The 27,367-nt window shown below is 35.6% G+C and overlaps 2 protein-coding genes across 2 annotated transcripts in view; one reads left to right on the top strand and one right to left on the bottom strand.

The window, feature by feature from the left end:
- LOC138712296 (ER membrane protein complex subunit 2-like) overlaps window positions 1–8,774 on the top strand; it is an 11,655-nt gene extending 2,881 nt beyond the window's left edge. Inside the window, exons 5-8 of the mRNA XM_069843920.1 lie at window positions 2,589–2,745; window positions 2,831–2,926; window positions 4,763–4,860; window positions 5,349–8,774. Coding sequence (XP_069700021.1) covers window positions 2,589–2,745; window positions 2,831–2,926; window positions 4,763–4,860; window positions 5,349–5,433 — 436 coding nt within the window. The 3' untranslated portion in view covers window positions 5,434–8,774. The remainder of the gene's footprint in view (window positions 1–2,588; window positions 2,746–2,830; window positions 2,927–4,762; window positions 4,861–5,348) is intronic.
- LOC138712295 (tRNA (guanine(10)-N2)-methyltransferase homolog) lies at window positions 5,299–27,367 on the bottom strand. Its single transcript, XM_069843919.1, has 11 exons — window positions 27,201–27,367; window positions 26,970–27,035; window positions 26,545–26,790; window positions 21,736–21,870; window positions 17,963–18,119; window positions 14,616–14,722; window positions 14,338–14,479; window positions 13,821–14,016; window positions 10,492–10,618; window positions 9,997–10,203; window positions 5,299–5,437 (listed from the first exon to the last, which is right to left on the bottom strand). The coding sequence occupies exons 1-10, from the start codon at window positions 27,267–27,269 to the stop codon at window positions 10,003–10,005; spliced, it is 1,446 nt and encodes a 481-aa protein (XP_069700020.1). The 5' UTR covers window positions 27,270–27,367; the 3' UTR covers window positions 5,299–5,437; window positions 9,997–10,002.

Here is a 27,367-nt window from a genome sequence, read left to right as displayed (position 1 = left end):
AATACATAATTTCTGGTAGAATAACTAAAAATGAACATAACAGGAAATACCGAAAAAGTATATATGTGTATATAATATAAAGGGATCACCTCATGCCATAACATTAAGGCATTATGTCTAGGAAATTCAATTTTCTCATAAAATTTTGGCCAGTATTATGGTGAATTTTGGAAGCCGTGATAACGAAATCGAAAATCAGCTGTAATGGCTGTAATCATCATGCTGACAGCATGGTGCCTCCATTATGGTTGAATGATCTCATTTCTGCTGAGGCATGTGGACGTGAGGCCAACGTATTATATAGAGAGATCAATCAGAAGACATTTCTACATTTAAATAGTATAAAAACATACATTAAATTAAAAGAACTGATACAAAAAAAAATCACAAATGCAAATAACTCGCAGAGAAAGAAATAAAGTGCATAGGGGGCACATAGAAGTTGAGCTTCTTGCTTTCATGACCTCGGCACAAGAATGATGTGGTGTAGGTTGCAGAAAATAACCCATTTCTACAATTGGAATATTTTATATTTTAGTTGAATACTGTACAGAATTTGTAACAAGACTTATTTCGATAGACAGTACCTGAGTTCTAGTGCCCATCATTGATGGTGGTGGCATCTCCTTGTAGCATGTTACAATCCAAAGTAGCATGTAGAATCCTGATCACTGAGAATCTTCTAAGGAAGATTGCAGTGATTCTGAAAGGAAATCCTTCAACATTTTAAGATACCCCTTTAAAAAAAATCGTACATAGGTAAGTACTGTAAAAGAAAGATTAAATACAAAAGATTAGCTTCCAAAAACAGCATAATTTAAACGAACATTTGAATAGCCCTTTTGTCAGGCTGTTGGAGCACACACGGCTGACTGTGATTCATTTCTCATCAGCTGGACTGAAAACCTAATATAAACATTCTTTTTTTAAACCTTCTTCTTTATCATACTAAATTACTACTGGCTGAATGGATGGGATGGGGAATCCTTCATAAGTATTCAATTCAAACTATAGTACAAAATGATTCAAAACAGATATGGGCATAGTTAAGTTGTAGTTTTCAGTGGTGTTTTACTGCCCCTGCCACCACAACCACCACCACTGTACAAGTTACCCAATCTGCATCTACTGTAGTGCAAGGTTTGACACATCTGGCTTATTTTTGTTAACGACAAATGAAAAGGTTACATCAGTACATTAGTTGAATAATAGTAATACTATTTTATTTAACAATGCTTCCAATTGCAGAAGTTATTCAACATGAAAATTCAACTTGGACGAGAAATTACCGAAAAATTTTGCCTGGAACCCTCTATCAGTGACGTGCCATAAATCTACGACACAGATCTTCCAGCTTTATTTCCCTCCCAGAGGAAGTCAAGTCATGCTAAGTATTTTATGCTCAACCATGCCGAAATGTAGTAATTATACACCTGGTAATAGCCCTTTAATGCACCTCATTAAAGTACACCTATTCATTATAATTCAGTTGTTCAGCCAATGAAAAATCACCATTGTACCATTATAAAACCGCAAGTATCGATTATTCTCGGATATGCAATCGAAAGACAATTAGCGAAAAGTCATGGAGACTGGAAATCCAATACTGTCGCAGAAGGTTATGTTCTGTTACTATAATAATTAGCGTTAATCGTAAATAATATTCAAATAAATTCAATTTGTCATCTCGTTTTTCAATTCTAAATCAATTTCCAGGTTATATCAAGACTAATCTTCATGTTATTCTCTAGATTATATCAAGGTCAATGACATTCGTGCCTCAGAAAAAATAAATACTTTCGCGTCTGCGCACATCTCACAATTCAGGTCAGTTCCACTTCTCACTTACATAACCATAACATGAATACTTATGAATAATTTCAAGTTAGAAATATGGTCGAGCATAAAAAGTCGTATGAAACTTGCCTATAATGGTAATTAAGACACTCGTATGAAAGTTATGAAACTAGCTTGTGCTCGTTTCATAAACAAACATACTCGCGTCTTAATTACTACCATTATAGGCTCGTTGCATAATGTACTATTATTGCCCTTTAAAATCCATAAGTTAACTGCAAGGCCACTAAGGATAACTGTAACAGTACAGAAAATTTTATGCTATATTTCAAGTTTTTTTTTTTTTTTTTTTTTTTTACTGTTTATATTTGGTATCTACGTGTTTTTTAGATTACTTGTTTTTATACTCTATCTACCTACAAATTTCCAAAGGGAAATTTCGATCTTATGTTATGGAAGATTTCCATGTGAAGATAACTTTATTTCCGACTCTGAGCTCAGTCATTCACTATAAGGTACGTAATTATATTCATGTATTAATAACATATTATATTTAATGGAAGTATAAGAGGAAATGATACGTCAGACTATTAAATAGCACTTCTTTCATGGCGTCATGCCATATGTGCCTCAACTCATATTTCTTGCTTGTGTACAGTATTATTCTTCAAAGCCAGAGGGACCTGGAGCTCTCATAGACAAGTGACAGCAACCAGAGCTCAAAAAATGACCCCTAACTGTAGCCTAAACACAATAATCTCTAGCAGTATTACCAACTGCTATGTTCGCAGGTTCATGAGCGACCAGGAGGCGTGGCAGGAGTTGTGTGAGCTGTACCTCATTGAGCAGGACTTCGCACGAGCTGCTTTCTGCATGGAGGAGCTGATCCTGCACAACCCACACAGCCATTTGATGCACCAGCGATATGCAGAGATCCGCTACACACAGGTGTGGCCACGCTTCGGTTCATTGGAGAGTTGCTTGCTAAACAGATCAATTGCTTTGACCTGAGACACTTTTCTATTTTGTGCAGGGGGGATTCGAGAACATGGAGTTGGCACGTGCACACTATTGCCTGGCTCTGAAGCTCAGCCCCAACAACATCCGAGCTCTATACGGCTTGTTTCTGGTTAGTCCACATGTGACATCATATTATATACAGTATATATTTTTAATTTCAGTATCTAACAAAGAATCATCTGTAATGATGCTTTTAGGTGTTTCAACTTTGCACTAAAATATCATAGAGATATTACGATCACATTTCAAGTAAGGAGTAAGTTACTATGAACATGAGCCAAGTCCCCCTTTTTTATGCTTTTGAATAAATAGTATATTACTCTCATCGTTTACTTTTTGAAAGTTAACAACTAAACCAGAAGCAACATGTCTCCTACAGTTTGATTCAGTGTTGTCACCAGCATATTTACTAGTATGTTTTGACCTTTAGTATTCAGTGCATAATCTAAATATGATCAGCGCAAAATACGACATGGAAATCAATACTGAAAGAACAAAAGTCATGGCATCTCGTGGGAAATACCCGGTCACAAGCAAAATTTGCTTAAACAAATTAATAGAAATTAAATGACTTTACGTATCTTGGCTATAATTTAACATTTTTTAGTGAAACAGATATAACTTCTAAAATTTGCAAATACAATAAAACAATGGGAACAACCAACAAAATTATGGAGCCTTCCCTAGTACAGCGACACGTAAGAATACATTTGTATAAAACCTTACCTAGTCCTGTATTATGTTACAGAAGTGAAGCATGGACAATGAGAAGTACAGATATCAGCAGAATAACAGCCTGTGAAATGAAATTTATGAAAGCAACACTAGGATATAGTCACTTGGACTGCAAAAGAAATGAGAATATCATGCAAGAACTTCAATTACAACCAGTCTGACAGTTTATAAACAAGTACCAGCTGCAGTGGAAAAACCATGTCCAATGAATGAATCGGAATAAACTTCCAAAAGCCATGCTTCAATACCATCCGTAAGGGAAGAGATCTTTAGGAAAAAAAAAAGGTGGACTGAGACTGTAATGGGTCTTGGGCCTTATACTTGTTTCGATGATGATGATGATGATGATGATGATGATGATGATGATGATGAGTTAAAATATCATTTAACAGTAATAGAAGTCGAAACTGAATAACAAATTGATAGCTGGACTGCAAAGCAACATTAAATTTACATGGTCTGACAAGACAAATTTTGCTACACTGTTACCAATTTATTGCTAGCAGACATAATTTTGCACGAGAAATCTCAGTAAATTCTTCCAATCTTCCTCAATGTTTCAACATTGTACTTGCTAACTCATTTTCCTTTCATCCATAGAACTATTCTCTATTTTGCTGTTTAAGAAAACCAGAAACTAGTACAAGACTTCATTCCTGTTCTCCTATTTCAAGCATTTAGAGATCATTTCTTATACTTTTCATTCTCCAGACACATTTATCTGAAAAGTACGGAACTTATGTGAGGAATAGCCTTTCAGACAGAGTTCCTGGCTTTACTTACCTTCTAAAATAAGTTGTATTAAAGACATTTTATTATCCTTGGTTTCGACAATCGAAAACTACATATTGAAAAAGTGGAAAAAAATAAAATAAAATAAAATAAACTTAACCAGAAATGCAACAATTACAAATAAAGTAATCCAAAACTACCCCAATTTAAAATAATTCTAATAATATCAGAGCTCATAATTAAAATTATTATTGACAAGACAAACTTGGAATAATTCCAATACTGCATAAGTGATTTGCTACAAAAAGTCAGTTAAAAAGCAGCTAACTTTACTTAGGATTCAAGTGTGAGAAGGGATAATACAAGTTACAACGTTTCAAGTGTGAGAAGGGATAATACAAGTTACAACGTAACATTTTATTGAATATTATGTTGTTAGAGATCATCTGTTTTAATGAGGAAAAATTGTTTGTCCTAGGCTGCTACCAACATTGCCATCTCTACAAAATGCACGTCAGTTAAAAAGAAGGAGAACAACAAATTGGCCAAGTGGGCTCTTAAGCAGATAAACAGCAGGTGAGTGAAGATATCTTTCCTCAGAGGGGAGAGTAGTGATTTGAATTATTTTTATAACAAATTAGATGGGCCCTGTATATTTCTGTTAGTATTTGCTAAAATAAGATTTCCTTATGTCTGAATTCATAACTATTAACAAGAATCAGGGAAACATGGATGAAAAATATAGTCAACCTTCCACTTTCTCTCGACAACAATATTAAAAAATGAGCGAAAAATTGTTCAAGTTTTAGTATTTATTTATATGTTTAATAGGAACATATTAAATTCTTCTAACATTTCGAGAACTGTTATAGAAGCAATTTTATACACTCCTTACAAACATAATTCTCTTCAAAAACTAATGTTGGTTGAAAGTAATAACTTATCACTTTGGTGCTTACTGTGTAGTATGGATTGCAGATCAACTGAACATTGGAATTCAGATTTTCGCAGATGCACCTTTATGCACACCATGCCATAAGACTGAATGTCTCTTCTATGTGCAGGTATGAAGAACAGTGCGGAAAATCAAACCAGGTGGCAGCACTGGAAGGTCTCATCAACTCATTGCAGATATCACCATCTGCTTAGTTTGCTGAAACAAGAAACAACTTCCATATTTTACGGAATACCCTTCAGGATAAAAGACAGTTTTGTGATGGTCTGGGTGAACACAGGGACAGTATGATGTGCCTGACAATATTAAATTTATCTTCTGCTAAATATATATCTCTCAAGAAAACTACCGGAACATGAGTCTTTGACAGAAGATATGACAATGCAGTTATTAAAGACACATTACTGTGGAGCAATTATTATATTGTAAAAATGATCAATTTCTCATATCGTAACTTAACTGACATTAACACATAAAAAATAGCTTTCTTGGGATTACTTTTGTAACAAAATACAGTCGACCCTCGATTCAGTAGATAGTAGAGTGAGAAGATGCTTGGAATTGCCAACTGTCCAACTCACGTGTGTTTTGATTTCCGTGATGTTTAGTCCATTATTCCTGAAATATGTTAAATTCGGATATATTGAATCGAGGATCAACCAACTCCAGGCTGTCTCTTTTCCGACACCTTTCCTCAGTCCAAGTCTTTCAATTGATGCATAAGGAACAGGTACAAGACTGATCCAAGATTATGGAATGCTGTTCTCAGTACATGAATTACAGAGAATAAACTCTGGATTGGCAATCAAGCTGAAAAATAGCTCACACCTATATAATAAACAGTTGCTTATTTTTATAAAGACTTTACGATTCTCTGTGTCTTTAATTATTGAATTGTCTGTATAGACATTAGGCATAAGGTACACCTTATACAGTACTATATGTTCAAACCAATTTTTCTAGCCACTAATATGAAATATAACTATACAAGCCATACCCACATTGACGTATAAAGGGTAGGCTGAGAAACATTCTTTCAGTCAGCAAGATAACTATATATATATATATATATATATATATCAGAGCCAATAATTTCGTGGATATATAGTAGCTTTTGTGAACATTGTTGTCGCACCTTATGCACTCACTTTCGAAGTGATCTTCCTAGATATAATACGTTTTTGTCAGTTCTACAGTTTATTTGGAACTAATAGAAAAGTTCATTGCACTTGTGATAATTTCCTGTGCTGAACAGAATCTACGTCCACAAAACCGATCTTTCACAGGGAAGACAGAGAAGTATGATAAAGCATGTTTGGTTTAGCCAGCTCACTTTGGACAAGAACAAATTCATGTGTTGGGACATTATCATATGGACTTACAAAGAAAGACCATTCTTTTGAGATCGTAGATTTTTTATGATATTGTTTCAGATGTAAGTTAATGATGTAAAACAAGGTATATCAAAGCCAAATTATATAATACTCAAATATTTTGAGTTAATGACGGCAAAAGTTGCAGTTTGTCTTCACAATTGATATACCTACCTTCCTCTATCTTCCTTCAGTTAAGTGAGTAGAAGTGAGATTGGTAATGGACCCATTTAATTTTTTTTTTTGTTATCATTTTCTATATTTAGCACTGTTGCTACAATTTAATTATAGACTTGTTTCTTGTATATTTAGAATAACAAAGGAAGAGTTTCTCAGCTGTGTTATTTGAGGTGATTTTATTATAGGAATGAAACGAGTGTGCCATCACCTCCAAGTAGTAGTGATGACTGCTTACCAATAATGTTGAAATAGTATGACAGTAAGGCACTGCATTAGGGACACAAACAATACCTTTCTTTATCTATTACTTCAAACACACAAGCTGATGATTCGTTTATCTTTAAAATTCATTTAATAAATCTATTTGCTGAGATTCTTTCAATTATACTAAGTATAAATATATGGTTTCCCCCAACTCTAATATTCTTAATTATTAGAAAATTAATAAACCTATTACAGTGTTAATTCTATATATAGAATAACATGGCACAAAAGATGGAAAGAAAAAAAATGTCGGCCTTGGTAGCATAGTTGGTATAGTGCTGGCCTTCTATGCTCGAGGTTGCGGGTTCGATCCCGGCCCAGGTCGGTAGCATTTAAGTGTGTTTAAATGCGACAGGTTCATGTCAGTAGATTTACTGGCATGTAAAAGAACTCCTGCGGGACAAAATTCCGGCGCACCGGCGACACTGATATAATCTCTGCAGTTGCGTTGTTAAATAAACCATATTTTTTTTATTTTTTAGAAAGAAAACAATCTTGAACCCAGGATTTCTCCATTATAAGTTTCACACCTACATAATGAGCTACTGCAGCTATCTGAAGAAGTGAAAGAAAAGGTATATTAATTGAAAAGATGGTAGGTCGTAAATTTCGCTACCAATAACCTGACAAGGCTTTGAGCATTGTACAATTTGACTTTGCTATAATTCGTTTTTACATCATTGATTTCCAAAATCGGTCCAAAAGACATTCTCTCATTGATAACCACTTCAAATAAGCTAATACTTTCCATACAACCAAGCGCACAGAATAATCACTTGTTGATTATTGGTATATAGGTAGCACTACTCGTATGTATAATGCAGATGTCAGTCAGCGACATTATCGACTCTACTGTATATAATGGGAAACATAAGAGTGACTGGGCCTATGTCAAGTATAGTTGGTCAATGAAATTCCACAAAATTGGTTTGAACACAGTATTTCTCTTAACCATTTTATTAACAGAATTGGACATTTTCGGCTAATATAAATTACTGTACAAGATTGGCATTGCTTTTAGCTAGTCTCCAGAGAAGTCCAGTTACTAATCAATGAGTGCAAATTACAAGAAAAACTTCCACTGTATTCCAAAATTGGTCTGGAGTACAAAGAATTTAACTACTGCTGGAAAAAATAAATTCTGTTAAAAATATTTCCATATCAGTATTTTGTCTGATACATTTTTTTGTATTTATTGTGAAGCAAAGTTTGAGATCTCTTTGAATGCCTGTTTTATTAGAGCTATGACTCTTAATTCTTACTTAAGCAAAGTTTCATTCAGGCGACTTTTTGCAAAATATCTGCAAGAGTTTAAAGAGTTGAGAGATCTTACACATTAGCAAGAGTAGGATAACCTCGTTAAGTGGTGTCCCTAAGTTCAATTGCCTCTGGGGGATCCTACAGTCTATCACAGTACATGGAAAACACATTCCCCAATTAAGAGTTCTTTTATTTAATCCGGCCACAGTGATGTGCAGTTGAAGTAGAATGTAGATGTTTATGTTGCCATTCTGGTGTGTGTATTTATTTCTGTATTGTTTGTTTTTAAAGGTTGTATAAGTAACCCTTAAGTTATTGATATACACCAACATAATTATGTTATTTGTTGAAGTATTTTTATGTTTACCTTATTTTCAACTGAAAAGATGTATGAATATGGTTGGCATTGTTATGCACATGTACAAACAATGTTGTTAAAATACAAGAACTTACAATAATTGAAGGTTTATTCTTTTAAAATTAGAAAAACCTAGGAGAATATCATACAATTTCCTGTAAGACTGAATTGTGTATATAATGAACGGAATGAAATAAGATATGATTAACAATCAATACTAATAATAATAATAATAATAATAACTGTAGAGCCAATTTTGAGAAAATCGTTTTGTGCGTTTTTACTTCAAAAACATAATATAAATTTGTATGAAACTTATGAAATCCCAGAAGATATGAATGACTCATGAACTGTTAACATCTGCCTATCCAAAATTACTGTTGTCCTCAAAAATTAACAAAGTACACAGTATGTAGCATTCGTTTTCGCGTTATTTCCTCGTGATTGGTCAAGTTGTTATCATGTTAAAAATCCAACAGTGGTTTTTTCCAAAAAGCAGTTCGCTTTCAAGTTATAGTAAAATAGTTTAACCATTTCGCATAGTTTAAACTATGACACTTGGTGGTTTAAACTAAACTAGCGTTTAAACCAAGAGAGACAGTCAGTGACGTCGCCAGGATCAGGGCAAGGGGAGTGCGGATGAGGTGCGAGATTTAAAAATAGGGTGAGAGTTGTAAAAATGTGGTACATAAAAAATCCAAAATGTTCTCTCATGCACTTGCGCGCATACTATACATCTGTTTATTAATATTACTATGTATTATTATTATTATTATTATTATTATTGTTCATCATATCCATAACGATACATTAAGGGACGTAGTTTTTTCACATCCAAGAAATTATTTGTTTTTGTTCTTCAAAATAACTTAAGCCTAGTATTTTTTTTTAATAAATTGCTCTTTGGGGTGCGGAAAGATGTGCTCCGATTTTTTATGGGGTGCTTGCGCACCCTTTCGCACCCCCCTAGCGACGTCCATGAAGAAAGTTAAACTGAACTTGAGAATATGGTTTATGGTTTAAATCACAGTTTAAACTTGCAGTAAGTTAAAAGATAGTTTCAACTACTATTGAGAATATGGTCCTTAAAGAACTGGACAGTTAGTAAGATTAACTGAACTGTCCTCTAACTAAAACAGCCTGGGAAGAAAACTGAACTAGATCCATCAAACAGTTATTTGTAACAGAGATGCATATCCTGACAGCATGATAGAAACCACTTTTTTATTGTAAGAATTCCGAGCACACAATGATATCAAAAAACAAGTTTGGATCAGGGGCATATAATATAACACAGAGGTATAAAATACAAATGCACTGACCTACTGTCATCTCTCGGAGCTGCTGCTGTCCCTGTCCTGCGACTCGCCGTCAGTGGGTTCTTCCCTCTGTGCAGCAGATTGTAAATAAGCCTCCCTTGCCAGTGCTTTTCGGAGCTTACGTTGCTTTCGATGTTCCTCTCCATATCGAAAGAATTTCGCCCTAAAGTCTCCCATGAGTGTGTTCGCTTCTGTTCTGGAGTATTCTTCCTGAAAACGAAGCAGAAATTTACATTTTGCTGAACAAAAGCTATTTGAAGAGTCCAATGTATCCAAGAATCCACACGAGTTGGATTTTATTATAAATATTTTATATTTATTCAGGTATCTTGTTATTATGAAATGTCTGCCATTATTGTCCTTGTTGGTCAAGTGATTATTATGCTTGCAATTAGATCCAAGAGTCCCAGCTTCAAATCTGACTTAAAGTAATGGATTTTTTTTTATTGTGGAAGAGTCCGCCTGACATCTGCGTAATATTTATGAATTCAGACTCACGTGTGGTTCCTGTATCTTCTCAAGGGTGAGGAGACGCCGGCTAGTATATGTGGTGAGAACCTGCTCAGAGTTGGCCAGCAACTGGAAACATGGATGTGTAGGTAGTTTGTCTTCACTGTAGTCGTCTCTGCAACACAAATAAATTGTAATAAGAGCAATTCACTGTAGGCTCTAAATGTGATGATGATGATGATGATAATAATAATAATCAGTGCTTTTCTTCTGGAGAAAAAATGGCGGAACTTCCTGTAGAATAAATTATAGCAGATGGGCTATACTGTTCAGTCACAGGAATTTTGTCGTTGTTGACCTCCTTTTCGTCTAAATTTAAGGCTTTCAAGACCAAAGCAGAGTATAAAGAAAATTGTTGAAACGTAATTATTAACACATTTCTCGATTCCATAACGAAAAATATAACCAAAAGGTTTCGGAATGCTGTTCAGGCACATTCTCCCAGAAAAAAAGCACTAGTAGTAGTAGTAATAATAATAATAATAATAATATTATTATTTATTCTGTTGGAGTTTAGATGCTTACTAACAATAATTTAATGGATTTATATACATTGTCATTCATTGTCATTGCATTATCATTATCATACCGTCCCTCCTCTGGCAAAGTAGCAAAAGTGACAAATAAGCGACCCTGCACTTAAGGTCTATATTGTACTATTTCAAGAGAACATTTTTTTTTTATTATATTATTTTTTTTTGCAATGAAGGCCCATAAATTGTCATTATTTGTCAAGACTATATGTACAGGGCTCTTACAAAAGGCCTTTCCGGTTTCAAACACATGTAATTTATGTTCTATGAATCTGAAGTGTATGAAAATAGTACCAATGGAAAGAGAGAGAAAAAAAAAAATATATATATATATATATATATATATATATATATATATATATAGCTGCAAAAGGCTATCTGTCGAATGCAGGGGGGAGAGCCATTAATCCTTCCCATTGAAGGCTTTAAGGAACCAACCTGAACAAATACCCAATGCCCCATCCCTAACTTCCCGTGGTGCAGCTGTTAGTAAGCATAATTTTACGAGCTGAACTAAAGGGAGGGGCTGCTCATCCATTACCACTGGTCAGCTTGATGAGTTATTGACTGAATTTGGTATAATTTTCCTCTATCCATTACCTAATTCCCTCTTTACCCTTTCCTATCCAGTCCTCTGACTGAACTCTTACGTTCTTCGACCCTGACGGCATAGAGCATTCGAGGCCTAGGGGTTCATTTCCCTTTCCTTCCTCCTCTTTCTACTTTTCTGTTCCTAGTGCTGACCTGCTATGGCACTAAAATCGTCCTCCAGTGGCTTAAGGAGGGAAAGCTGGTGATCAACAAGATCTCCTAGCTAGGTCCAATGGATCCGTCGACCAACAGCAGGTGTGGTCCTCCAGACATTCTGGGGGTTGTGTGTGAATGAAGTAGCCACCAAAACGTTAAAATATGGTGTTCACTTAAATCGGCTACAACTTGCCATTTATAGTGGCTGGTCATGATAATATCTTTGAAAAATATTGGAGTGCAAGAGGTCAAATGACTTTATTGTCAAACGCCTAGCATTAGAAAACAACAACATATATATATATACACACACACACACAGTTGAGTTCCGATTATCCGGACTATACCACCAAGGGCAACCCGGATAGGTGTTATATGGTTTTTGATCCTATTATCTTAAACAAACAAAGGTCGGACCCAGTAATATAGAAAGATGTTACTCACATATACATAATAAACGAGTTTTTATTCAAAATACAGTGCAGTATGTAACCGAACTTTAAAAAACATTTACGTACACTACTGCAATTAAAAAAAAACTGATCCAGATAAAGCAGAGGGCAGATAATCGAAGTTCGGACAATTGGGACTCTACTGTGTATAATATACTTACTTACAAATGGCTTTTAGCAAACTCAAAGATTCATTGCCATCCTCACATAAGCCCACTGTAAGTCCCTATCCTGAGCAAGATTAATCCAGTCCCTACAATCATAACCCACCTTCCGCAAATCCATTTTAATATTATCCTCCCACCTATGTCTCGACCTCCCCAAAGATCTTTTTCTCTCAAGTCTCCCAACTAACACTCTATATGCATTTCTGGATTCACCCATACGAGCGACATGCCCTGCCCATCTCAAACATCTGGATTTAATGTTCCTAATTATATTACGTGAAGAATTCAATGAGTGCAATTCTGCATTGTGCAACTTTCTCCATTCTCCTGTAATTTCATCCCTCTTAAAAAAAATTAAATTATGGTTTATTTAACAATGCTCGCAACTGCAGAGGTTATATCAGTGTCGCCAATGTGCCGGAATTTTTTGTCCTGCAGGAGTTCTTTTACATGCCCGTAAATCTACTTTAAACACATTTAAATGCCATCGTCTTCGGCCAGGATCGAATCAGCAACCTCGAGCATAGAAGGCCAATGCTATACCAACTGCGCTACCGAGGGCGACTCATCCCTCTTAACTCCAAATATTTTCCTAAGCATTTTATTCTCGAACACTCTTAATCTCTGTTCTTCTCTCAAAGTGAGTGTCCAAGTTTCACAACCATACAGAGCAATCAGTAATATAACTGTTTTATAGATTCTAATTTTCAGTTTTTCTGAAAGCAGACTACATGACAAAAGCTTCTCAACCGAATAATAATAGGGATCTCCCATATTTATTCTGCGTTTACTTTCCTCTCGAGTGTTACTGTTGCTCAAAGATATTTGAATTTTGTCACCTCTTCAAAGGATAAATTTTCAATTTACTCATATATATTTCCATTTCATGTTCAAGTCACGAGACATAATCATATACTTTGTTTTTTCGGTATTTACTTCCAGACTTATCTCATTACTTGCTTCAAGTAAAATTCCCATGTTTTCCCTAATCGTTTGTGGATTTTCTCCTAACATATTCACGTCATCCGCATTGACAAGTAGTTGATGTAACCCATTCAATTCCAAACCCTCTCTGTTATCCTGAACTTTCCTAATGGTATATTCTAGAGCAAAGTTAAAAAGTAAAGGTGATAGTGCATCTCCTTGTTTAGCCTACAGTGAATTGGAAAAGTACACTGGTCTATACAGGCTCTGCTGCATGTTTCAATGAGACACATTTTAATTAATCAAACTAGCTTCTTGGGAATATCAAATTCAATAAGAATATTATATAAAACCACTGTATATATGTGTATCTCGAAAACAAGAAAGATAATTACTTTATTGTTGATCATATTTGTCTTATATAATACTGAATGTACTTGTTCAAAATTTGAAGTGTTACTTTTTTGACACTAGTTTCATATTAATGAACTTACCTCACTACAGGAACCCAACAGACGAGACGACCTCCCATTTTGAGGTGTTGGGCAGCAAACCGAAACAAATCGTGATATATATGCTGCAAGCCATACTCGACTTTTGAGGGTATATGTCCCAAAAGATGATGGTCACTGATCTGATAATTCTTTGTGGTACCTATCCGTTCTGTGGCTTCTCGGATTCCATATGGTGCTGAAACAATATTCCACACTGCATTCGTTTTGAAACAATTCAGGGCTCTGGTAATGTACAGGATCCATATAACAACTAACTCATGGCTCTTTTTAGTTATCTTATGTAAGTTTTGGTTTCAGAACTTGGCATCAGTCCACAACAACTATGACATCAAGCAAGACATTTTATTGGGAATATTTCATTCCTATTTTTTTTTCAACAGTCACTATGTCTCTGTGATTAGTGTGTTGAACTAAAGTTTTTCCTTTTTTTTTTTTTTTTTTTTTTTCTTGTAAAGCACTGTTCAGTTATGGTCTTGACATTATGTCAGTTACTTACGATCTGTAATGATGGAGTCCAACTTGAAGGTCGACCTCCACAGAGGTAATGCTGCATCTGCCACAATGACGTCCAAGTAGTGACTGCCCCTTCCATACTGCTGCATGTTGGAATGAACACTCTCATCCTTGTCCCGCTCTTTCTGTGACAGACAAGGACTATAGAGTAAAGGTTAAACATGAAATACGAAACAAATGAATTTCAATTTTGTGTCAAAATGGCGAAAACATTTGAACTCTATACTAGAATTATTAGAGATAATGAAATATTCGTGTTACCTTCTGCTGTATCCTTGTTGGACGAGTCTTTCCATGTAACATCAAGAAGTCAATATCTGAACCAAGTACATAACCTCCAAAATGGGATGCTGCAACTAGTAATGATCCTAAACAGAATTATGTTGTAAAATTAAACATTTTGTACCTTTAACATTTCAAAGATAATTCTGTATAGTGTTTTACGTGGTATTCTGCTGCTGCCAGATTCCACGTGAAAGGTAATAACATGTAAAGTGGTTGGATAATGACATGATACACTGAGAACGCCTACTTTACCATACATTTGGTATAACAAATTAAAGAATGATTGAAACTACAGTAGAACCTCTATTATCCGTGGCAATGAAGGGGGTGGAGTGAACGGTTAATCGAAAAAATCGGATAATCCGTACAATATAAAGTTTTCATAAATTAAGTGGATAATATAGTTTTGTAATTTCCTCCATTGTCTTGTGTTTTTAACACGCTAGGTAGTGGATCAGAAGTTCACTAATTTAAATCTGGTTTTCAATGATGGATTTTTAAGGGTCAAGAAAATTCCTTATGACGGCTCTTTGTGAAAAGATAGAAATAGTACAGGTCTCAAGTTGTAGATTTACATACTTTATGCACTTGACATTTGTTTTTCATTAAATAGTGCACAGTTATAATTCCTATTTCGTATTCTGACGCGAGTTGAACCACAGTTTCTCTTTTCTCAAACCACTCAATTACTTGCACTTTTTTTATTTTGATACCTGTGGAAAACGTATTGCATAGAAGTTAGGCCCCTCGAAGAGCAAATCATACTGTATAAGGGTTGTTGTTTAGTCAAATGTCCGAAGACAGGTCTGAACCTTACAAGTGATACCAGTGAACCTTACAAGTGATATGAGGCCAGGAGATGATGGGGTAGGGTGGCCAGTTCCTTTCCCCCTCCATTGCATACATCGCCGACTAGCTACATATTATACTAGTTAGACTTCAGATGCATTACAAACAATTACTGTTCTTCCTCTGACACATATTGTCAAGTGAGATGTACTGCCTGATAATATATGTACATATCAGCTAGAAACTCAATCAAAGGAAAGTGTATAAAGGTAAAGGTTTGTAAAAAAAAATACTCTGTAGAAAAAATGATAATATATGTACATATCAGCTAGAAACTCAATCAAAGGAAAGTGTATAAAGGTAAAGGTTTGTAAAAAAAAATACTCTATAGAAAAAATTCGTACAGTACTTAATATTTTTTCTGCAGCAAAAAAAAAAAAGCGAGGCCAGGGGATATGAAATGGGAAAAGATACAGACGATGATTAAGATTCCTATATGAATTAACTGTGACAATTTAAGGGACACTGGGACTGAATTTGACATTTTCTATAGTTTTGGTTAATTTGTACCAAATTTCAACAAATTTCATAAATTAGTTCCTTCAATATTAATTTTTTTCTTATTTTATGCATAAATTCAAAATGTCCGTCATGGAACTATTATAATTGGAATTCTGTTTTTAAGTTTCTTGTGAAGGCTTTACACGCCATAATTAATAAAACATTTGTACCAAATTTCAACAAATTTCATAAATTAGTTCCTTCAATATCAATTTTTTTCTTATTTTATCAAACTAAATCATGCATAAATTCAAAATGTCTGTCATGGAACTATTATAATTGAAATTCTGTTTTCAAGTTTCTTGTGAAGGCTTTACACTCCATAATTAATAAAACTATGCATTGATTTTTAAATCTGAGCACTGGTGAAGATCATAAAAATTTTCATTTTGGACATAATTTTTTTCGTTAAATTTCCATATTCTTTAAAAGTTAAAAATTCATTACACGAAAAGTATTTAATCAAGAGCCAATTCCATGCACAGTTCTGTGTCTTGATATACAGAGAGTATTCATGCAAAATATCATGCAAATTGGCGCAAATGGAAACCGCCAGGGTCCATTTGTATGGTGAAAAATGTTTTGAGAAAATGCAATTTATTAAAAAATGTTGATTTTTTTTCATCTTGATTGTTTCAGAACTCCTCAGCACCATAGCTTTTCCCTTTATTCTTCTTTTTGGCTACCTTCTTCCTCGTTTTTGACATCCTGGCCATCCTCTTGGAATCAGTATTTGACCTCTTACTCTCTTACAGATTCTTCTTGTTTCGCCTCCCTGCAACTCTTGGAAGATCCTCCTGCCTAACAGTGGTTTTGCAATGTTGCATGACACTGCATTCCATATTGTACTGTCCGACAACATTGCAGCTTGCTATGTCCAGCCTCTTTTTGGAAACAAAATTTTCCTTTGGATTTTTCGTCAGACTTTCAATTTCATTTTTGGTTGATTACGGTGGTATAGTTTCTAAAAGCATCAAAAGATGGCAGAGGAGGCATGCTTTGAAGCAAGGTCCGTCGATAAGTCAGGTCATCACATGCCGCCATATTTGTGCCATCTATTCGGTTTGTTTACATTGGATTGCAGAAGGAATAAAATTAGTGTTAAGATTTATATATTTCATAAAATAAGTTTTCAAAATGCCTGGATGTGCAGCCCCAAATTGCTCAAGACATTCCAATAAAGGTTTTAGAATGTTTGTCTTTCCAATGCTTATACGTTGATGGAATGGGATGACTAAGAGCTGTTCAACAGTGACATCTAGCAACCTTGGCTTTGAAGCATCTACAACAAAAACTGAGGAAAATTTGAATATGAGAGTTGAAAAATAAAGATGTTACTTGCAACTGAGGAAAAGTGGGCATTGGACATTTTAAACCCCTGCACGCGAAATTTAAAAAACGGCCGCAAAATCTTAAAAAATGGCGGATGATGGCTAAATGTAGAACAAAAACGTAGACTTGTAAAGTTATCATATATGTAAAAAAAATTTTTTAATAATAAAAAAAAAAAATGTAAATTTTTTGCCATTTTGATCAAAAATTCAGTTCTAGTGTCTCTTAATTAATGGTTTCTAGTTTTCATGTTAGACTAACTGGATGAATCATCTACAATGTATGTGATCCCACAGAACATCAAAAGCCATGCTCCACTTTCAGCCACATGGAAAGGGAACATTGGGTCATCCAAGGAAACAATGGCATGAAAATTCCTCTTTGACCATAACAGGCCATGTGGCCTGGTGATGATATTTAAGTTTGGACTGTGAATGATCTTACACTCACATCATTAGAACTCGTACTAAAAGAACAACTAAACATTCCGTAATTCATTCAACCCTCTGCCCAACTGTGATGCATAGTTGGTTTCCAGCAGTCTGGCAGTGGGGAAGACCACATAAAAACACTCTGTATTTGATAAGAAAAGTACTTTATATGCAAAACATGATTGTTTCAATTCTTGGATATGAACTTGCCTGTTCCAACAAATGGATCAAGTACCAAGTCTCCATTCTGCACTAGAGCCTGGTTTGCCATGTAGAGGGACAGCTGTGGGTCCATACTCGTATTCCCAATAAACTTCCGTGTTTTCAGGGACAACTTTGTGATCACATCTCTCTGGCCGTCTGCAATCTGCAATATGCATACTAAAAATAAATTTTCATACCGATAATTATCAATTTCAGATGAATGTTATATGAAGAGTCCACTGCAAGAATGATGGATGTCACTTTCTCGTCGAAAATGAAACAAGACTGTCAATGCATAGCTTAAGACATAGAGAGTTATATGGCATTAACACTGATAGTCATTGTCCAGTAATGATCGGAAAATCACAGTTAAGCTTTGAGTGCTAAGCATTTCAAACTTTCAATTGCTTCTCCTGCAAAATGTATTCCAAATGACATCCATCACTCTTGCAGTGGACTCTTCATATCTAGTAAGATAAGTTCCAAATTCATAAAATAAAAAGATAACTCATCACAATATATTTATTATATGAGAAATTCAGATAGCTGAAGATAACTGCTGAAAAAATAACACACTAAGTATTAAAAACAATAGAATTACAAAACAATACCAATATGTATAAAGGCAGAAGAAATCCACAGATCTTGCAGATTATCATCAAATATGTTTGTTATTTCTTTATAGTTACAAATGATGACGTCATTTATTTATGTCCCACATAATTGGCCCATCACCATAAATTCTGAAATTTACCAAGGATGTAGCCTTTCACTCACCCTGTTTTACATGCTCTCGACAATATCCTTAGACAAGCGACGAGGGTTGGAAGAGAAGGATACAGTGAGGGCTGTAAGATAGGTTAGAAAATGGCAAAGTTAGAACAAGAAATCGCAGCTGCTGGATTCATGTCAAGAAAACAGAGATGAAAGTGAACGCAAATGCAGTGACTGACGTCGAACAGGTGGGTTCCTTTGTGTGTATTTGGGAACTGTGATGACCAAATGGGAGGCACTGAAGAATACATCAGAAGACAAATCGATAAAGCAAATGGAGCTTTATTTTCAATATTGTACGAAGTCTGGAGATACTGAAATATCTTCAGCAAGACAAGGATCTGAATTTTCAACACTAATGTCAAATCTTCCTCCTGTATGCTTGTGAAACATGCGAATTCACTATTTCAATTAGCCACTAGCTCAAATCTTCATTAATCGTTATTTGCGCCAAATTCTAAATACAGTTTTCCATTTATGACACCACAAGACATATAGAAATGTTATCTCCTACAATGTGCCTGTTGTGTATGCTGAAGAGTTCAAGAGCATTTTTGTTGGACATTGCACAAGTGCAGTTTACCTCAATCTGTTATAAGTTACTGAAGGGATTACTCATTCGTGCACAATGTTGTTGTTTAGTCAACTGTCTGAAGACAGGTCTGAACCATGTAGTGCAAGCTATTGTGTTTGAGAACAATGAAGGGATTACTCATTCGTGCAGATTGTAGTGCAAGTTGCTATGTTTTTTTTTTTTTTTTTTTGTAATCGATTTACAATTATAGCCTATATAGCATATTTCAGCTTGTTGATAATTGATAAAAATTTGTTGAAAATTTGATAACACAATCTCAAGGGAAAAAATGGAACTCTCTGCATCAAAATCCACAGTTAATTCCCGATTTACCACGAAAATCGTCTGTAGCTGCATTTAGATTGGCAACAGGCCATGATTGTTTGGCCAAACACCTGCATAGAATTGGAATATATCAGTCCCCTAACTGCCCATTGTGCAACTCAAACCAAGAAATGGATTCGGAACACCTCAAAATCTGTGCTTCAGTGGCTGGCCATTATAATATCTTTGAAAAATATTGGAGTGCAAGAGGTCAAATGACTTTATTGTCAAACGCCTGGCATTAGAAAACAACAACAACATATTTCAGCGTGTTTTTATAGTTTTAAATTAGCAAAAAGTGGAAGAAAATATCCGACAAGTAATTTCAAACATTTTGCAAGAAGACATAAGTAGAATCAGTGAGGGAAGTGGGAAAAAACCAGAGGCGGTATGCTACCCCAAGATTTTCCTCTGGCATACCTCGATTTAAAAAAAAGATACACCGCCTCCCTTAGAACATAAACATAAATCATGTATACAATAAATTGTTTCGTGCAGTCAGTAATGCGAATCTTTGAAGTTTACACACCACATTAAATTTCTTAATAAAATAACTTCAATTTACTTCAGTTATTTACTAGATTATTTTACAATATTCTTTGAGACTTATCATTTAAAATAATGTTAAAGCTTCAAAGTGCCTTACTTAATTATTAATAAAAAGTGCAACTAAAAATGACATCACTAAATGGGCAACAATGGCCACCACAAGCTACAGACCACAGCCTTCTATATTTGAAATACTACAGTTGTAAACATTCCAGGGGTTGAGCTTATCAAATAAGCATGTCTAAATACACGTTGAGTACAGTTCCAGAAGGCTGTGGTTTAGATTTATGAAGCAAACAGATAGTACTCTTTGTCGTGAAGAAATGTATAAACAAATTTTTACGATCACATTTTTTCAGTGACAGTATGTCATTTTTCATTAACGGTATGTTTGCTGGCCATAGAAACCAGTGGCAGTATTCCATACTGTCACATACTGTCTCACTTCCCTCACTGAGTAGAATATTTCAGAACAATCTCCGGAGATGTAAAAAATGTACTGAAGCAGAAAGAGCACACTTTGAACACCTCTTGTGACACAAGATGCACTTATATTCATTTTTAAGTTGTTCATAAAAACTTTTCCCACTAAACAAGTTTTAGAAACTAAAGGAAATGGAGGCCGATTTTGCGTTAATTATGCAAGGAATAAAACAGAAAATGCTGCTAAGTTTACAGTATGAGGGAAGCATCATTTATGGAGGACCCAGTATTTACAAATGAAAATCAGTTCACAAAGTGCAGTCGTAGAGAACGGTTGTGTAGTAAGCAGCATATACAAGTAGGTTAGCGTGTGAAGAAGGTATGGGCGACGACCTAAATTCTTACAGGGCGCGAATCGGGTGTTTCAATGCAGGGCAGTGTTGCAGATGTTCAAAAGGTGAAAATGCAATAGTGTCTGATAGCATCAACATATTTGTGGCCGCAGCTGTTTTATCAGTTCTACTGATTATTGGAAATGTGGAGTTAAACCCTGGTCCTGGAGATACAGAAGGAAGAGTCTACAGTGATGAAGTGTTTCAAAGAGAATGGATAAACTATATGAAAGAAACGAGAGAAGACAGACTAAAGGCAAGTTTTCTACTAAACAAAGTAGCAAGTGATATAGATACATTAGTAAACAGATTCACTGAAGTGGAAAAGAAGTTAAAGGAGGTTATCCAAGAGCAGGTGGTGTTAAAATCGATAGTTAAAAAATGGGAAAATGATAGTAGAATTAATAACATTGTAATTTATGGTGTTGAAGAGCGCAATCATGAAAAAGGAATTGATACTGGTTTCGTAGTGTTAGAATTATTAACTAAGTATTTCAGTCTAAACTTGGACATAAGTGCGATTAATAACGCGTATAGAGTCAGTAACGGAAAAAAAAAGACCAATTATTGTGAAATTACAAATGAAAATATTTTTCATTGCTACTTTATGTAAGAATGGCTCTCTTTATGAAGCTCACGTTTTCTATACGAGCATTCCTATATAACCTTTTACATATTTGTCTTTTCTGAAGTATTATACATGCAAACTTTAAAACTATTTTTTTAATATAACACGAACATACCCATCGTCCAAAAAAGAGTTCATATGGCTTCTCAGGGATATTGTTTGAGTCTAGGCCATAGTACTCAATCAGCTGCAGACAAATATCAGGATCCTTGAGCCGCACAGGTCCCTCCAATGGCAAGTAGCTGAATGACTGTAACACAGTGCTCAACCACTCAATTCTGTGATAACAATGAGACTTTAGAGTTAGGCTTTGGCTATATATAATAAAAGTAATATAATACAATTATATGAACACTTTTTAATGATTGAATAAAATGAATAAAATCGGTTAAAAACCATACATGTTTCGGAGGAATGCTCCTCCATCTTCAGTGGTAGTACCACGACGTTGGTACAGATGTTCGACCGCGTAACGTAGCTTAAGAAAGACTTCTGAAGATGGAGGAGCATTCCTTCGAAACATGTATGGTTTTTAACCGATTTTTTAATTTTATTCAATCATTAAAAAGTGTTCATATAACTGTATTATATTACTTTTATTATATATAACTATCTTACTCATGAACACTGTTGCATATGACCTAACTTATGTAATTTAATTAGGCTTTGGCGTATTTCATTTAACATATCCAATGTTTTGGAACTACATACAGGTTCCATCACTAGGGCAGATAGGTAAGACCAGAATTCGCCTACTCTTTTGGACTTGTTACACCTAGCTACTCAGAAGTAGACCAACAGAGTAGATGAACTCTCTGCTCTTACCTATCTAGTAGCTCCGAAACACTAGAAATGTCAAGTTCCAGAACATAGTGGAATACCCAAAAATCTGATTCTGATCAGATTCACCGTGAAGGCCTACAAAACACACATAAAAATGAGACTTGTTCATGATTTGATGAGTGTACCTGAACCTGTTAACAAGACACAAAAATTATACTGCAATAACTTCATGTTATTCTCGGTAGAGTGACATCAAGTTCAAATGTAACAACAAATCATATGGTGCATTATAAAAATAATTGGTGCAGGTATCCTTACATAGATGCTATGGTCAAACCAAAATGAGTGATGAAAATGACTTGCCCCCCCCTCCCCATAATATTGTACTGTATACGAAATGGACAGTATCATTGCAGGTAAAGCAAGATTGACTGATTTATTGATTTTACGATGCTTTATCAACTGCTATGGTTATCTGGCATCTGAGTGAGATGGTGATAATGCTAGCAAGATGAGTACAGAGTCCAGTGCCGAATGTTACCCAGCATTTGTTCTTAATGGGTTGAGGGAAAACCCTGGAAAACACTTAACTAGGTAACTTGTCCCAACCCAGGATTTAAACCCGGGCCACCAGCGTAGCTCTGTCGGCTAAGGCACTTGTCTACCGATCTGGAGTTGCGCTCGGGCGCGGGTTCGATTCCCGCTTGGGCTGATTATCTGGTTGGGTTTTCCCCAACCGTAAGGCAAATGTCAGGTAATCTGTGGCGAATCCTCGGATTCATCTCGCCAAATATCATCTCACCATCACCAATCTCATCGATGCTAAATAACCTCGTAGTTGATACAGCGTCGTTAAATAACCAAGTAAAAAAACTTAAACCCAGGCCCACTTGTTCACGACCAGACGTGCTAACCTTTAGTCCACAGCAGTGGACTCGTAGTTGTTCATTGGAAGGCAGTTACTAATAAATAATATTTGGTTTTAAACCAGGACAGACTTTGTAAATATCTTATAGCAACAGTTCTTCTATCTATCTGTACATGCATATAACGAATGAAATGTCAATGTGGAGTTCTGAAGTAATAAACTATACTGGTATCGGTCGTAAAATTTAAATTGACATCATTTAAGTATTACATTAATCAATCAATTTGTATCATAAGTTGAAAGACATTATCGAAAGTATGTCTTGTAAACAATTTTAAGGTCGAATTTTTATCGATGTTATGGTCTAATGGTTAAGACAAAGCAAAAGGTTCTTAGATCTATTCTCGGTGCTTCCAATGGTGAGTAAAATTAAAATATATAAATATGTGTTAATACAGAAGTGGAATGAAATTAGTACAAAATGAGGAGGATAAAAAGGAGAAAAGAAAGAGAGAGAAAGGATAGGTAAGAGAGAAAAGGGGGGAAAAAGAATATAATAATAATTTTTATTTCCTACTAATCCTTTAGTTAAACAATTACAGCTAACATGGGAGCACCTGAAGAAAAAATGATTCAAGTTAAGGCCATACATACATAGGAGTGTCAAAGTTTACACAATCCTGCCTAGTATACGTATTAGCCAGAGAATCTTTCTTGATCGAAAACAGTACACAGAACTCCTGCCACAAACGGATGCCTACAAGGGCTTACTAACAGTAAATCTTCAGAAGCTAAAAGCTATAGACGATGAGTTCTATGCCACTAGCAACATGTTCGACAGAAGCTGGACAGGGACAAATCAACGCATGAGAAATGTCGAGACTAGCAACGCATGGATTTCACTTTAAAGTGTGCTGCACGCCTCAGTTCTACATAATGTCCGAGAAGTGTATGTGTAAATTCTGTGGTACACAGTGTGATAAGTACCACATCCTGCAGCGAATCGAGTGACCAGAAACAGTTACTGAACAACTTAGCATCAAAGATTAATCAATAACCTATGCACACTTGTGCGCATTCCTTCCTTTATTTAATAGTTAAACAATCCCGCAAGACACTTGAGTTAATGCATAACTGCATATGTAAAAAGTGGGCAGCTTCAAATGTAACTCAAAAGAGTATCTATTATTTTTTAATAAACTTACTTCTTAACAAAGATGGAGGACTTTAAAATCTTTTCTGACTTTTGTATAACTCTATAAAAATTCTCTCAATGTTTGCTCATCAGTGACACACAACAAATTAGAGAAATACCTACACTCAATCATAATCGAAATAGTATCGAGATATGTACTCCCACTGCGTGTTTATAAAAAACAGCTGAGCACGTGTCCTCACAGATATCAAGCAATGCACAGTAGCATACTGGGGCAATGACTGGACTGTTGGCTGATGCACGGCCCATCACACACTGGCGAAACGTAGTATACTGTACTATGTATCACTTCCCATCTTCATCTTCCTCTCATCTTTAACCTTCATTTCCTTTACTGACATCAAAAGTGTTGCACATTCAGTTTGTTTATTGTTTAGTCAACTGTTCGAAGACAGATCTGAACCTCATAAGTGATACCAACAAGGCACTACTTATGAGGCAACTAAGCCAGAAGATAATAGAGTAGGGTGGCCAGTTCCTTTCCTCCTCCATTGCATACATCGCCGACTAGCTACATATTATACTAATCAGACTTCAGAACGTTTATTGAACGAAACTTTAGAAAACAAACTACCCCTACATACAATGAATAACATAATAATGCAGCAACAAAACATGGCTTAAATCATGCAAAAATTATAGCACTGAATCAAATGTCAAATAAAGGTAAAGGTATCCCCGTAACATGCCATGAAGGCACTTGGGGGGCATGGAGGTAGAGCCCCATGCTTTCCATGACCTCGGCACTAGAATGAGGTGGTGTGGTCAGCACCACGCTCTGGCTGCCTTTTACCCCCGGGAAAGACCCAGTACTCAATTTTATAGGAGGCTGAGTGAACCTCGGGGCCGTTCTGAAAGTTTGGCAACGAGAAAAAATCCTGTCACCACCTGGAATCGAACCCCGGACCTTCCAGTCCGTAGCCAGCTGCTCTACCAACTGAGACTTCAGCCTGATTACTATTGCTGAATGATTTCTTGGTTGATTTATTTTTTTTTTATTTTATTGGGTTATTTTACGACGCTGTATCAACATCTAGGTTATTTAGCATCTGAATGATATGAAGGTGATAATGCCGGTGAAATGAGTCTGGGGTCCAGCACCGAAAGTTACCCAGCATTTGCTCGTATTGGGTTGAGGGAAAACCCCGGAAAAAACCTCAACCAGGTAACTTGTCCCGACCGGGATTCGAACCCGGGCCACCTGGTTTCACAGCCAGACGCGCTGACAGTTACTCTACAGGTGTGGACTTCTTGGTTGATGCTGAAATCATACAGCTACATACAAATTCACTCTTCCAGCATTAAGTAGGCTATAGAAATACTATACTACAGTTATATTACCAGTTATTCTGTATGGTTGTGAAACTTGGACTCTCATTTTGAAAGAGAAATATGGGTTAAGGGTGTTCGAGAATAAGGTGCTTAGAAAAATATTTGGGGCTAAGAGGGATGAAGTTACAGAAGAATGGAGAAAGTTACGCAACGCAGAACTGCACGCATTGCATTCTTCATCCAACATAAAATTAGGAACATCAACTCCAGACGTCTGAGATGAGCAGGGCATGTATCACGTATAGGTGAATCCAGAAATGCGTATATAAAGTGTTAGTTAGGAGAGCTGAGGGGAAAAAGACCTTGAGGGAGACTGAGATGTAGATGGGAGGATAATATTAAAATGGGTTTGAGGGAGGTGAGACATGATGCTAGGGACTGGATTAATCTTGCTCAGGATAGGGACCGAAGGCAGGCTTATGTGAGGGCGGCAATGAACCTCCAAGTTCTCTAAAAGCAGTTTGTAAGGAAGTAAGGTATAGAAATACTGACAGAATAATAGACAAGCCTACTGCAGTATTTGAAAATTGAAGATAGAAATATTGATTCAGAGTATAGCAATTACATTTTTGTAAGTCTATAGTACAAACTATCAATTATACAATTCAGTCCATCGAACGACTGATCAATAAATCAATCAAATGAAGGATCAATCAATCACATCAACCAGTGGAATATCTGTTTCTTCAATCATAATAGGCTAGTATGTTTAGATTTAAACTTACCTCAATTTTTGCCACTTTTTCTGCTTGTGTTTGCCTATTGCAAAACGTCTCAACATTTATCTTAAATGACAATTCTGGCTTAAAGTATGGTTTCATCAATTCTAAGGGGTAAGCTTTAACATTCATATGAAGTTCTTCTTCTGTTTTAGCCTGAGCCCACAGTTCCAAGCAACAACGTAATCCTATAGATCGGCTTGCTATCTGTCTGACAGCTTTCTCAGAAGGTAATTCCACTACCCAGTAAGGCTGCAAGAAAATATTACAACTTAGGCTTGGATAGACTAGCCTATATCTACAGCATTACCTTCAGTTAAATTCGTAACTCTCCGAGTATTTGCGGTATTGTGGGAAAAACCACTCACTCTTATACGTGCATTAAATATTGTTATGCAAAATTATGTGAAGTTCTTCACAAAACTACTTACCTGTTGACTTGGTTTTTCGAGCCATTTTATATTTATATTGAAAAGTGACGCAATGGACTGAATTTCCTAGAAAGCAAAATGAAACAAAATATATCCAAAACTTGTAAGTGTTCATTACTTTTGAAACTCTAACTACTAAAAGCACATGGAAAAATTGTTAGGTTAGGCCTATGTTAGGTTAGAATTGTACAGTAGATCATCGTACTAAATCTACTACTTTGTACAACTTACGGGCAATCGAAACTCTACATGTTCGTTGGCAAACCACAATAAATACTTCTTCCAGGTAGCACTGGTCATTGTCTACAAACGTCAGTCGCCAGAAGCATCACATTTTAAGCCCTAATTGCACATTACTCTCCTGTGGTCGTAAACAACTCACGAACGCACTCCGCAGA

The sequence above is a fragment of the Periplaneta americana genome, chromosome 13, assembly GCF_040183065.1.
Source record: "Periplaneta americana isolate PAMFEO1 chromosome 13, P.americana_PAMFEO1_priV1, whole genome shotgun sequence".
Lineage (NCBI taxonomy): Eukaryota > Metazoa > Arthropoda > Insecta > Blattodea > Blattidae > Periplaneta > Periplaneta americana.
This window is presented reverse-complemented; position numbering and strand designations above follow the sequence as displayed.

Coding starts and splice junctions, on each gene's coding strand:
- LOC138712295 (XM_069843919.1), bottom strand. CDS start 27,269: ATGACCAGTGCTACCTGGAAGAAGTATTTATTGTGGTTTGCCAACGAA. Junction 14,017..14,337: donor GGACTCCATCATTACAGATC/GTAAGTAACTGA, acceptor ATATTGTTTCAG/CACCATATGGAATCCGAGAA. Junction 10,619..13,820: donor TGTTGGGTTCCTGTAGTGAG/GTAAGTTCATTA, acceptor TTTGTGTTGCAG/AGACGACTACAGTGAAGACA.